Source organism: Rhopalosiphum maidis, chromosome 3 (assembly GCF_003676215.2).
Source record: "Rhopalosiphum maidis isolate BTI-1 chromosome 3, ASM367621v3, whole genome shotgun sequence".
NCBI classification, from domain to species: Eukaryota; Metazoa; Arthropoda; class Insecta; order Hemiptera; family Aphididae; genus Rhopalosiphum; species Rhopalosiphum maidis.
Window position 1 is genome coordinate 25,712,126 of NC_040879.1, and position 15,842 is coordinate 25,727,967.

General features: G+C 32.5%; 1 protein-coding gene across 1 annotated transcript in view; it reads right to left on the reverse strand.

The window, feature by feature from the left end:
- LOC113559219 overlaps window positions 1-15,842 on the reverse strand; it is a 58,943-nt gene that overhangs the window by 28,964 nt on the left and 14,137 nt on the right. The window contains 1 exon segment of the mRNA XM_026964852.1: window positions 496-715. Within this exon segment, the coding sequence (XP_026820653.1) occupies window positions 496-715 (220 nt within the window).

Below are 15,842 nucleotides of genomic sequence, written 5' to 3' on the forward strand. Positions count from 1 at the left end.
AAAATAATAACAACATAAATCATCGCATTCGAGAAACGATTTTGATTATATCTGCACTTCACTTGGTGCAACATTTTTCAGAAAATTATCAACGTTCGTTGGCACTCTTTTATAACACTTCTAGGAGAGATACTATATTGATAAAAAAAAAATCGAAAAATAACTTTACGAGTACCAACTACCAGAGTACCATCGAGATATCCCGTCCGAGAAAGTACTACGTGAAACTTTTAGAGCACGTTCTTTCCGTCAGAAATGGTGTTCACATCAAGTACAACGTATACACTTTAAACGCTTCCCTCAGAATTGAAAAATATATAATACATTAAGTACAATATTGCAGTAAGATATAGAAATTAATTACGGTGTACGAGTGATACGACAAAATGCAGTTATTGACTATTACAATGTTTTGATTTATTACCTATGCTTGTTGTTCGTTTATATGACTAAATTAATTTTGTTAACTACGACTGGGTATTTTGTTCGACTTACCTGTCATACCTATCGGTGTACCCTTCTCGGTGTGGCTGTGTTGTGCGAGGCCCACCGGAATATAGGAATATTCTGTTTGCTCCTCGGTACCATTTCACGGAGTGAACTATTCCACATTGGGTGGTGATCTCGAATCCTGTGGTCACGTTATTGGGTTCCAATTCGCAAGGTAAAAACGCCGACTGTCCAATGCGTGCGTTTATGTCGCTTTGCTGTTCGCCTGTATCGTGCAAACAAAACAAATAAATCACTAAAATTTAACAACAATTATTACGCTAAAGACTATTATAATATTGTACATATATTATAGTAAAACCATTATGATATGACTATTATATTATAAATTTAAGACTGGAATTTTAATGTCCTTAAAGTTCGCAAAAAATACTTAAAAAAATAAAAATGACTTCAAAATCTTTTAAAAAAAAAAAATGCAGCACTATAAAAATAAATCATTTTCATTATTTCTCTATGGTGAAAAGTAAAAAAAATATTAATTATGTTTAAAACATATTTTCCACTTACGAAGCTATGTATAAAAAAAAATGACGTTACATCAAAATCCCAACCCTAATTAAATAATTATTGCTTTTATATCTGTATAAACTCGATTTTGGCACGTTTAGTCGATGATGTGTAATGTGTATTATCGGCTATATAACGATTATATTATGTATTAACGAGTATGAGTTGGTATATATATATATATATATTATGATTCATATTATATAGCCTAGCCAGTACGGTGATAGGTCATCACAACGGGTTGGCCGAGAGGGCGCGTCGAGTTAAATCGTTAAATTAGTATTGTACGTCGTTTAAGGGCCATTCAAAGGATATCCGTTTCGTTACAACCGGGCCTTCTGCGTATCCGCCGTCCAGTCGCGGGGACATAGACGATGTACGGCGGATTATTTCCTTTCCGGCGTAACGGCGGTAAAATGGCCGCGGCAATAATCATTGTGAACGATTATTTTAACGACGGCGGTTCCGATTTCTATATAATAGTAATAATAATAGTAGAATGTATAACGTTCTAGAATATTTATCGCCGACCATTCCCCCGCCCCATTGAATATTATATTATATAGCCACCTGCAGCGATTTATAATAATAATTTAATAATAATAATAAATAACAACAACAACAATAATAATATCGCCGTGTTCATTTATCGCGAATAACCATAGTACGCAGTAGTATATCACGTATATACATTATATACGCACCAGAGAACCGGAGGGATGATGGAAATGGGATCGTACAACAGCAGTGATTGCGTATTGTATTACGCGACGAGTGGTCGCCAAATGATTTATTGTGTATACTATGTAACATTATATTAGTTATAAGTTATAACCATAACCCATATTATATTATTATATATTTATACACAGCTGAAAATTCTCGATCGTCGGCGGTCGTTCTCTCGATGTATCATTCATACGTAACAAATAGATATTTGGGATCGGTTAATATTAAAACTATCCTATATATTCCTATATTATATATTATGTATAGGACTGAAAATGGTTTCCTCTCGATTAGAGGTATATTAAAATTACGTAATTCTAAATATTTCTAGTGTTAACTAATTTAAATTAAATAAAAAAGTGTTGACTATAGTAAATATTATTATAAAAATTATGTATACGTACAATACATCAGATATCTTCCTTTTATTGTTGTTACGCTTTGAGATTATCGTTTATATTTTTCAATGAAAAATATATTTCACAAAAATTAGCATTTAAAAAAATATTTGTCAAAACTATTTTTGTCGTTAATTTGATTATTTTATTTTTTGTTACATTTTATAAATGAATTAACATACAATTATCAAGTTTTTAGGGTTTATTTTATTTATTTTTCTAAGTTGAGTGGATACCTATATACGAGTGTATAAAACGTATTTTCTAACAGTTACTTTTAGTGTATGAAAAATAAAAATATGACACTTGAATCCTAAAATAAGAGAAATTTATTTTGACCGAAAAAACTGATGAACGTGTGTAACGAAAAAATAACACGGATTTTCGGATTCGATTATCGTGGTAAATAAAAGTTAACCTTAAATTACATCTGTAGGTATAGTTATATAGAAACAGCTAGTAAAATACACGATAATTGCAAAGAAGAGAAATCAAATAAAACGGCAACGATTGATGTGTTTAATATTATGCAGTTACTCGGGCGTCAAATACACACTATTGAAGATGTCTAAATAAATGACATCACATAATTGGATCGTTCTTTGAAATGTACACACATAATAATAATAATAATAATAATAATAATAATAATAATATACACTCAATTCTCATACAGACATCAGCCAAGCTTATAAATATATATTAAATATACGATACACAGTACCTACGTACTTAATATATCATTTAAAAACATATATGTATGGACTCCTATAATACGACTCCGCCACAGACGATGGCCCGCACGTACGATTGCGTTTTCCACCGAATTCTAGCGACATCGTCTCGTTCCGGCATTATAGTTAAGGAGATGTTGTAGGTACCTAACCTACCTATACATGCGACGACGCCAGCCTTTGAGTATAATATATAGATATGCGTACGACACCCGGCAAAAGGTCGGTGGGCGATGGGTTTCCCTTGGCGTGTAAGTTATTGGGGTGCAGTCGGAAACTTTACGCGCGACGTTCATTGCGTTTCTGGCGGTGGGATTGGGCGGGTCGGCGGCGGCCGTTTATAATATATAACGCGGTATAGTCGAAGTAATTCCGAGATGCTCGCCCGGTCGTATTTCTCGTCCTCGTCCGAATAAACTTGTTCGTAAAATTATACCCCTGTGATATATATTATATACCTATCTATACGAGAGCTGGCGTAGGTTAGGTACCTATCCTATATCCACATACACGCGGGCTTATTACATTGTGTGTTTATATTATACGGAGTGATTCACCAAGCATGATCTTTGCCATTTTTTTCATTTAATATTCAATTTATTTTAATCCTGATTTTTAAATTTTTAAATACATTCGAAAAACATCATATTTTAAAATTTATCAAGAGTTTTTTGTTCCAAGTATTATTTTAAGAGTGTATTGCAGTCATACCTAACCTAACCTAACCTTCCTTCTGTTTTTAAAATATGTGAAATGAGAATCACTTTTTAATTTTTATACCGTATAAGTTATTAGGTGGATAATTTTAATGGAAATTTTGATGTACAAGTTATTTAATTCAAAATTTAAAATATTATGTATTTTCTCATTATTAAAATGTTTATAGAAAGGATAATAATCCTTAAAAACGGTTTTACAAAAATATAAAATATAAATAGTATTTATTATAAATTATAATTAAACTATTTTTAAAAATTATAAATTACAAAGTTTCAAATCATTGTAGCTCCCATATCTTCCAAACACTTTATCATAGAGCTATTAATCTTAGTAAGTATACAAAGTTAAATTACTTAAAAAATACTAGGTAGTTCAAACTTTGATACGTCAACATTTTTAAAAATATCCACCTCATAAGTTGGGTATACTGTATAAAAGGAGGGTTGTCATTTGCAAAAGCATAAATTTGTATCTTCACAGGACACTCCTTATTATGATTATAAAAAATCTCTAAAATTTTAAAATATGGTTTTTAAGTATATTTACAAATTTTAAAAATCAGATTAGAATAATTGCAATATTTAAGAAGGAAAGAGGGGTGATCGTGCTTGGTGAATCAACCTGTATATTATATGGGTGTGTGCGAGTAAACAATATGGGAATACACGAATAAGTCGTCGTCGTCGTAACATAATCTCCGTTTAAATACTCGTATTTACATTTATGTATACATATATACGCGGTTTCAAAATCACAGACACCTGCAGCACGCACGCAATAATATTGTTATCACACGGTCCATATTATAGATGTTTAATATTTATATTTAACACTATACATAGTATAGTATAGGTTGGTGGTAGTCCCATCTGTCCACCTAAATACCTACACATAGCATGTAGTACATACGTATATGTGTTACATATTACATGCACAACTGCGTCTCGTAATAAATCGTCGTTCTGGTCATGTGCAGGTAAACGTAAAACGATATCGCGTCGGTATACGAATATATTATTATTATTATAATTTATAACGCGTTAAATATATTCTACCGCGTTTTTATGTAAAAATATTCTTATGCGCGCGTATATCGGTAGTAGGTATTCCGTACCACAACCGCTGTCAAGTCCCATCACACAGCGGTTAGACGGGCGCTAACGACGTCGTTATGTTATAATGCAAATATACGCACGTCGTACCTATACACGCTTCATTTTCGACGACGAATAATTACTACAAATCGCACCGACACAATAATAATATGATACATGTATATACCCGCCTACGCCACGTTATATACAAGGCGCGTATATAGTACCTGTCGAACAGCTTTGCCCGCCAATCTCGCGAATTTCAGGAAAAATAATTTTTATCTACGCTGTGAATAGGTATGGGAAATAATTTTTAAAATGCCAGTGCTCAAATGATTAATATCGTGTTCTGCGCCCAGCGTATATCTATAGACAATATGTTATTCGATCATCAATTTCTTTTTTTTCTTTTTTATCGACCTCTTTTTACAACTTTAGCGGTAATGGCCATGCATTAGTTACATTGTACTTACATATGATTTTAATGCAAGGTAATACGTATTACGTTGCAAAGTAATAGTAGGCACTTAATAATTAAAGATAAAATAAAGCGGAAAGATTTCCATTTGAACTAAACACACGTATATAGGCGGGTATTCCATTTTTAAATCGCATTATATAAATCGTTTTATTTTAAAAACTTGATGAGATTAAATTGTTTCGATCTGTAGAGGGTTAATTCCGAGGGGTGAGTTGAGGTTTTCGAAAAAGTCGAAGTCGATTGGGTCCTGATGGGACATTCGGTTAGTATAATTACAAATTAGGACGTGCCTCGCATACAGGGGTCCCTCACCCTCAGGTTAGCCATAATGGTTCCCTATAGCATCAAATCAGTCGAATAGAATATATTATATCAGCCGTACATCATGTATATAATGCATAAAAATATGTTTTATTTGATAAAAAAATAACTCTACTCGCTCGTCGTTATTAATAATCGTCATAGTGGCATAATTATGACACGGACGTCATCGACGAAACACGCGGCTTATCGTCGGCCTAAGATTGCCTCGGCGATTGCTGTGTTTAATTGCACTTTACGCCTACGTACATATAATATACATATAATAACATTAACGCGCGTTGTAGTACCCACTACACATTAAAGCACCGCACACACATACACACACACTCATCACCGCCACACGCACACGCGTATCTCGCGCCGAGAAATATATATATACATGTGTGTGTGTGTGTGTGTGTGTGTGTAGTACGAAGTTCCCGCGGAACGTACCGCCGCCGCGTTTCGAACACGCACTGCGGTCGCTGCCACGACCATTATACCGCGCGGTATATATAGGTAACCTCCTAACCGTATAATATATTATACACCTGACCTATCTACCGCGATGTGTATACGTCTGTAGGTATAGGTACCATAAATCGCGTACTCGGACGTACTACACACACTCGCGCATGTACACGCGGTTGTTTGTGATGCACAGCTCTCTCTCTCTCTCTCGTAATGCTGCTGCTGCAGTCGTGTTCCGGAGGGATTCGCGTTACCGCCGCGGTGGCTGTAGGCGGGCGACGGGTGTTTAAAATTCTCTTTGGCCCCGCGCCCGTAATATTATTCGGTATGTATACGAACGCACACACACACACACACGCGCGCGCGCGGCACACAAGCGGTATCGATCGACCGCTCTTTTCCTGCGAGTAATTAATTAACGACCGAACGGAACAGGGTATAATATACATATATATATATACGTATACGTATTATACGTACGCGCCGCCTCGGAAAGTTTTCGTCTCTCCTCATCCGCCGCCTCCGCCGTTCGCTCGCTCACTCTCTCTCACCCTCTCGTCACGTGTATATTTATACGCGTATAATACTAATATATACTAATCGGTACACTACTACGCGGTTGTTGTTGTATTTAACCGCGGCCACCACCGCCGCCGCTGTTTGTTATTCGTCATTGTCATCGTCATGTACTTACATAGAGTAGTATACACACTCGTGATGTCTCGTCTTTTGTGTACGTATAATTATAGTGCGAACCTTAAGCACTGCAATAACATCACACTCGTGTAAAATATGTGTCCAAACATATTATTATATCGGAATGCCGATCGATAAACGTATAATCTATATATAGGTAGATACGCGATAATTCAGTGGCGTAGCCGATGGGTCATTTTTCGACATATTATATCACGTTGTCGTATTACGCGGTATTGGTCCTATTCCATAATATTCGATATTATAATAATGTGAAAAGTTATGAGTCTAAAATCCGGCTTTATATATTATGTTAAAACGTTTGAAATATGATGTCCATGTGTAGCAAAAATGTATAAAATATTCAGATATTCTTAATATTATCAAAATATTCTAAAAAAAAAAATTGATCGTACAATTTATTTATTTAACCATAATTTATAAAAATAATAATAATAATACTTAAATACTTTATTATTTTGTTAAATTAAACATGCAATATAATTATGATTATTTATATGCTATACATAAACATTAGATAAAAATTAATATTATTCAATATTTTTTGTTGTATAACAATATATTGTTCCAAATTTTCCGGAGTAAAGTTAGTACGACGGTCCCTGATTATTGTCTTGTATATCGTCATATTATACAATATAAAAATATATTACAATATTTGATTTCTATATTCTATAGGTTTTCGACGGAGATGTTTCGAAAGAAAAAAAATTACCGGAGATTTTGTTGCTTTTGATAGATTTGTTTCGTCGCAATCAGTAAAAATCGTCGTCGCGGGACCGTAATTCGTATATATATTATTTATATATACGAACGATTTAGGTTCACCGTTCGCAATCGTCACCGTCGACATCGTCGACGCCGTTTTATAAGGATTAATAACGATTTATTCGACGGCCGCGGTGGCTTTCGCGCGTGGGTTTAACGACCCGCAGAGCCGCCTTATTCTGTCATACCTACGGCTAATGACGATATTGTCGACGGTATATTATGTATTATTGGTAAAACGCGACGGGAGTGTAATGGACCGAGCAACGACAGAGTTATTTGGATGGCACTACTACTACGTATATATATATATATATATGTATATATTATATAAGAAAACCGCGGTGACATGGGTACTCCTCATTAGGCGCGAGCAGGTGTTTACATGGTCTCTGCGAATTCACGGAACCTCGGATTATACGGCGTAGAATCTTTTTCTTTTCTTTTCTTTTTTTTTTCGACTCGTTACAGTAATGTTTTGGGCGAGCAAAAAACAAATTGCTACCCATTATACACGAAAATAACCTGCTGAGATTTTATATAATATAATATGTTATCTTCAGTGTATAATGACGGCGATAAAAATCAATATGGACGGGTTTGCTTCCGCAAACTGATTGAGGCCGTTTCCCGCGATGTTCCATATCCATCTATCAATATAAATATCTGCACTAAACACGCATCCCTCAAAAGCTGAAAATATTTCAATCGACCTCAAATATGTAGCGGAGTAAACTCATTATTTAGTGTAGAAATTATAAAATAATTAGAAACGCCTATAGCGGCGGAATCGAATCAACTTTATCAACAAGAGAAATACTACTGATATATATCAAGAGATTATAAATTATAATCTCAGTATAATATGTATTACTTTCGCGGCCCGCGGACCATGGTGAGGAAAGTGATAATCAAAATCGGAATTATGTGCTCTCTAATGACAAAACCGTTAACGACTTCATGTACTCGTATATAAATTTAGACACTACCAAAAATTCCAAGATACAAATGTCGTAAGAAAAAAAGTTCAGTGCATATAAATATGTGATGCATAATCAACGAAAATTAGCATTAATTACATCTTAGTCAAATTATTTACCTGACGGAATTAACAAATAATGTTGTTAATTTTTCCAGTCAAATACTATTGCTTTTATTTTAATTATCCGGTTTATCGAGTATTGTATATTCGATGCAGTCAATAATGATTAAGATTTTAAGTTATATAGGTTACAATTACATTTTTTATGCCAACATTAAATATTTTACCTGTGATTTTGTTTTTAAAATAAATAAAAATCGAACTTTTTTCCTAAAACTTTTTACCACGATACATAAATTTAATAGACAATCAAATCGAAAAAATAACGTCTAGTTAAAATATGCAAATTCTACTTAGTATGACGACTAGCTGGCAATCTATATTATATTATAATATATTTATTAAACAATATCATAATTGGGCGATCGATAATAATATTATACGAGTATTATAGGTAGGTACGGTAAAAATATAGGTAGAGGTACTCATAAACTAATAACAATATAATAATATAATATAATATAACCTTCGTCGTTTGTGCGTGTAAATATTTGATTAATTACTAATTGAATTGGTTTAAAGGTTTAAACCCATTTGAAATTCTGGAATTGAACGAAATATTATTATAACAATAATGTAATATTCGTATTTCGGAATACTGAAACTAGCTCGTCAGCGCGGGCGGTAAACATTCATCGAAATTACACAATATGCACAAAGTCGTATTATAACATTTATAACAACAATCATGTCCGGTCGACGGCGTTCTAAACGCCGTAGCAGTCCGCGTAGTCGTTTTCGCGGGATATCGGACAACAATCAGAAGATTCTCGGAAGTCTCTGTCGCGAAAGTCGGTCAACTGCTGCAGCGCACTGCGCACGACGAACATAATAATATTATATTGCATTGAAGTCGTCAGCCGTTTCCTCGGGGGGAGCGTATAAAATAATGTAAACGCCACTGGCGACGGTCGGGGAGACGGAGAAGAATCAATTATAAATTACCGCGACGAGAGACGTTTTCGTCGTCGTTGACGTCCGCGCAGACCACGGCGGCGTATATTATAATTCCGGCGACGCGATTAAATAACGACGCCCCGGGCGTTATCGATAACGGGAAAACGCGGAATAATATAATAATATTATTACACGCGCGATGCGTATATAACCCGTGTATATATACATACATACAAATAGGTATTCTCGTAGGATGTCGGAGAGGAAATTAACGTCGCCGACGACTGCTGTCGCTGCTGTGAATATTCTACCGCTCTGCAGCTACATGCTCCCTACCCTTATTTAAAACCATTAGTAAGCCAACCCTTTGCGAAACCCCGTAACCGCGTTCGAAAATCGCCAGAGGCCACGAATAGGCGTCGGATATTATGATTTCTACGACTACCACCACCCATATGTGTGTGTTCGAATGTGTGTTTGTGTGGGTGCGCGTGCATATTATTATTATTATTATTATATACCCTTGCGGCGCCAACGCGTTTCCTCGACCGGATGGATATTTTATTTTTCTCGAGTTGTTCGCCAATCGGTTTATCGTCGTTTCTTTCGTTAATATTCGCGAATCTATATTATTATATATGTATATATGTGCACGCTATATTATAATATATCCGAAATCGTGTTTGCGTGAAATATCAAAGTGGCTATATTATTTTCGAAGAAGAAAAAATGTAAGCATTCGCCTTCGCGCGCACATATAAACGGGAAAATAACATTATCGCCGCCGACTATATTGTACGTATAATGTGATATTGTGCCTTTAAGCTTTTTTCTTTCCCTAAGACATAAAATGATTTTCTATCTCGACGTTTATCGCATACGACTTTTGAGCTTCCAAAGCGATTTTTGTTCCCAAAACCAATATAACCGCGTGATACGACGTACTACGTAAAATATATATTGGATATGCGTCTGGTTGTCAAAGGTCAAATGAAAATCGTATACGCGAATATTCGATTATATTAAAAAAAAAAAACTGAGAATTCAAAAAACGTTATTTTTTTTTATAGTTTGATATATTTTTTCTCATTAATTATTTATCGTTATACAAAATGTATATACCAACATTCTCAAACATTTTGCAGTAAGCTTACTAAAATATAATTAATAACTATTATACTTTAGTAAATACGTCTATTATATCAGTGAAAGCATGCTCGTTCGCTTAAATTGTGATTATGATGAGTATAGTAATTAACACTATAGTAAACAAATAACCAATAAATTATGAACTAGCTCAGTCATAAGTTTGTTTAAAATAATCGAAAAAATAATTCAATAATTTTTATAATTTATATCTAATTAAACATGCATTTAAATTTTAAACAAATATTTCCCCACAATTTTTTTTTTTTTTTGTGAATTCATTGAGGCATCTACATTTGAATCTGGGCATTTCAAATATTTAAACAAATTATTCACACGACTTCAAAAATTTAATATTACCAAAATTATTACCAACATTATCACTATTCTCAGAACGAAAATAGTATCTACTGTGTATTGGACATGTTATTTATTTTGAAGAAGTCAAACTTATAACATTAAAAAATTACTGACATTAAAAATTACCCTAGTTCGACATCGACTTTACAGCTAACAATTGTTTTCTTTCGATAACGAATTTTTTTTGATGTTTTGATGTTGAAAATTGCCAAAACATATAGACACAGTTCAATATTTATTTCACAAATTCAGAAATAGCAACAAACGCCCCAAATGGTCACAGGATTAAAATTAGTCTTCCCGAGAACATTTTATTGTATTCAAACTCTATTGCATAAGCGAATTAGACCAGCACTTCTAACACTTAAATAGGCTTAGTATTACAAAAAACAACTTATAATGAATCGTGCGACATTCAACTTCTTTTGTTTATGTCACAAAATGTGACATATAATTTTGTCGACACCAAACATCTAATAATAATAATAACTGATATTGTATCCACCAATATTTAGCACAACACATACCAATATACCATATTAAAAATAAACAAAAAACTTAATTATTAGTCAAATGTTTTACATAGAATAATTCCAATGATTAAATATTTCACTTATCTTGGCTTCCTCTAAAGGAACACGATAAGATAATTGGTTCTTGCAGAATGGTAATATCTTAAATATCCTAGTATAATTATCAGAATTTGAAGTAAAACGTACAATTATTAATACATTTATAAAAAAACAAATATTTTTTGGTAAATTGAGATTATTCAGATAATTTCTCATATTGATCAGCTACATTTTATTATATGTTATATTAATATAAATGTAAGCCCTATTAAACTAAAACGGTTTTTAGAGTTTCACCATCTGTTGGGCATAATTCATAATTTTTATGATTTGACAAAATTAACAAGTTTACTAGAGTCATATAACATAGATATATATCTGACAGTCGTGGGTAGTCCTATATTAATGCTAAAAATATCTATGGACACTATATAGTCAACTTGCAAGTGTTGCTCATTTTCTTAATTTAGTCTGAACACATGTAGTAGTATAATAGAAAAACGCGAAAATAATTTCAACACGTTTATAAAATCTAGATTTCAATTGAAAAATGACATCTTTTTGAAAAAGCTTGCATGAAAATGAAGCCCGTGTACTTTATATAAATACGTAAGTAAAAGAATAGTTTCCATAGTTTTTTTTACTACTCATATTACTTAAAGTGTTTCTAAAAAAAACTTCGAACAGTTGATATAAATGAGTATTGTGTTGTGGAACTTAGCTATAACTTAATTATTAAAAGGGTAAACTCGATACGATTATTTTAAAAAAAATGAAGAAAACGCTTTAATGGGTAATATAATCTTTAAAAAAGAGTATATGGTATACCCTAACAAAAAATGAAAAAAAATCGACGATGAATGTAAGAGCGATAAAATAGAACTAAGTATCACAAAATGCTCATGGCTTACCTATTTTGTAAGCAATTTTTATTTTCTTAACAACTTTTAGCAAATAATAAATTATAAAACATCAGAATTAATAAATAAATGAGTACACATGTACGATAAATATATTAAATATATAATTTTATTAAATCTTAAATTTGATAAAAAAAAAAAATACTTTATTTCAATATTTGTTTGAAGTTGAAAAAAACAATAACAAAAGTACCCCATTACAACTACTTTTACTTAATAGCTAATAAATTATATAGGTACATTAAATTTAAATTTAAAATGTACCCAATATCGAAATATCTTTAAGAATATATTAGGTAATTCAGAACTCTAGAATCGAATTGTTCTGCAGAGAGAGCATTTTCTTGTCTTAAACGAATCAAAAGCCATTTACTTTCTTCGACGCTAATAGACTGATTAAGGTCATTGACAATAATGATATCTATTCAAAGCATTGATTAATTTGATAGAAATAAATACAAACGCAACTTAATATAATAACAACTGAACGTTGTCGTTAAATAAATAATTATAACAACTATATAATTGTATCCCTAATACGTTGTATAACGTATCTGTATCATAATATAAATTACGATTGATAATATAATTATTTTAAATAATAATTGTTATATTTATAAATATTAAAATATGGCTAGTTTTTAGCACTTTTCTGAATTTTATAATCGGCAAAATCAATTGGTACATGAACAGTAGTGTGAACAGTAGCCAGCGGGGACGATACATGCATTTTTTTTTATCAAGGAGTGATGTTTAGATCAACTTTACCTCAGGCTGCCAGCAAAACAAAATGATGTAAACAATTTGCAATACGAAAAAAAATTACAAAGATAATAATGATAAAATATTATGTTAATGAAACATGAAAGTAATAAAACATGCTGTATGAACCTATAAGTATATATTATATATAAATATCATTATCTGTTCCAGTTCAGTGTAAATATGGCGTAAGGTGTAATAAAAATAATAATTTACGACTGACGATTTATCAATACACTGAGAAAATTAAAATAACTGTATGCATGCAAACATATAGCAGGACTTAATTGCCCTTCAAATTCAGCGTAGGTACTTTTAATAATATCCGTACATGTAACAGTTTCCGTCGCTTTCAACGCCACTCTAAACCATCTATTCATTTACTGTACATATGATGTACGCTACTTACGCCCGAAACACTAAATAAATATATGTTTCCGTCGTCTCGCGGAAAACATCATCGTTCAACGACGTGATGCGTGTATGTACATGTATTTATGTATACGTAATATATAAATAGTTATACGGAAACGACGATCGGCTATATACATGTATGTTCACAAGGCGTACAACGGCATGCGCGTTATGTTATTAATTATATGCTCTTGTGCGACAGTCAAAGCCGTTGCCAATAAACGGCATCTATATTATAATATATAGAATAACACATATACGCGTCAATCGTCGAATCAAAACCCTTTGCGCATTAAGCGTTACTTATAAATTGCACAATATACACACACACACATGCAGGGATTACTACGGTGTCTAATGATATCGCGTTATCGTTATGATATATATATATATATATATATTGTACGTACAGTAATCGGGTATAAAAGTCGCGGGAGAGCCGATTCGGTATAAGACAATATAATGTATAGGCATGTAATAACATATACGCGAAATATCCGCAGCGCTAATACGATTTGTCCACGTCGACCGGATCTCCCTGTGAAACGGCGAGATCGCAGCGATCGGGCCGAAAATCCCTGCATAGTTAATCCCTCACTCGTCTTTCCAGCGACATTATCGCGACAGTATATCTGAACGAACGAGGACGATGTTCCGAATTGTGTCTCCAAGACATGCGTATCTATACTATACAGGGCGATTCACCAAGCATACTTGTCCCCTCATTTTTCTCCGATAATACAGCCATTAAAAATTTGATTTATACAATTTTTATAAATACGCTTGCCTGCTTAAACCATATTTTCTAATTCTTACTTAAAAGTTGTTTAGTGGAGTTGCAAATATTTATTTTTCAAACGAGAACCCCCATTTGTACAATTAGGTGAATAATCTTATTTAAAAATATATTATTGTATACCTAACTCAAAATTCGAACGAGTTGTTTTTGAGTTATTTAAGTTTGTGTATCTACCATGGTTATCTATACTTTAGTAGGTAGTAGGTACTACGGTTATTTATACTGTAGTAGGTACCATGATAATGGTTTTGGAAAATATGGGGACTACGGTAATTAATTGTAAGCGTCAAAAATTAATATTAATCAATGAAAATATTTTATAATTTCTAAAAACGGTTCGATTTTAATAAATATTAAATATTACTAAACCCAATATTATGTACATCTATTTTATATTTCTATAAAACCATTTCTAAGGATTATTATTCTTAACATAATAACTAAAAAACTATTTTTTATATATTTTGAATTAGGTACCCGTACATCAAAATGTCCAATAAAATTATTCATCTGATAATTTACAGTAAAAAAAGGGGATTCTCATTTAAAAAACAGAAGTTTGTATCGCCATGGTCCATGATGGAGACACTTCTTAAGTAGTACGAAAAATCACAAGCATTTAAAAATATAGGATATTAAAGTATATTTAAAAATTCCAAAAATCGGAATTCGAATAAACTAATTATTAAAGAAAAAAATGTGGGTGAGTATGTAAGATGAATCATTCTGTTTATTTGGAACAAACGGTATTTGAGTGCACATTGTTCACGACATAGTACGAGTAGATTCCGTGATTATTTCGGACTTCAGAGACACCAAAAGCGTATAAATTTTATAAATACGAAAATATATGTGCAGCAGCGTGCTATAAGTGTTCTAAGTTGGATTGGATAAAGAGACTGGGCGGTGTTTGGATTACACTTTTCGCTCGTCTTGGCGCGAGAGCCATATGCAGTCGTGTATTGAATTTTAAACCGATCGTCGCATTATAAAACTTCGATTCGTATTTTAAACCCCTACAAGCTATACTACTACACCGTTTTAAGAGTTTAAAAAAACAAATAATATCATGAGTTAGAAATTTGTAATTCATTGTGATGTTTTAATGTATTTGCAGTTATAACGATTATATGCTAAGCGAAGCTTAATACGATAAATCAATGTAGTATTTATATAATTATAGAAGACAATCATAATTCATTATGAAATATGTTTTTTATTGATAATAATATAAATAGAAAATCAAATATGGTTTAATGTGTTTTAAAACCTACCAATAATGATTCATTAACAACATTGAGAATTTGGAAAAAAATCCACTAATCGATAAATAGTTTAACTATATATAATATGAAACTCTTGGTCTCAAATACTACTTTTACTATCCCGAAATGTGTTTTTCACCGAAAGCAAAAAAAGCACATCATTGTAAAAC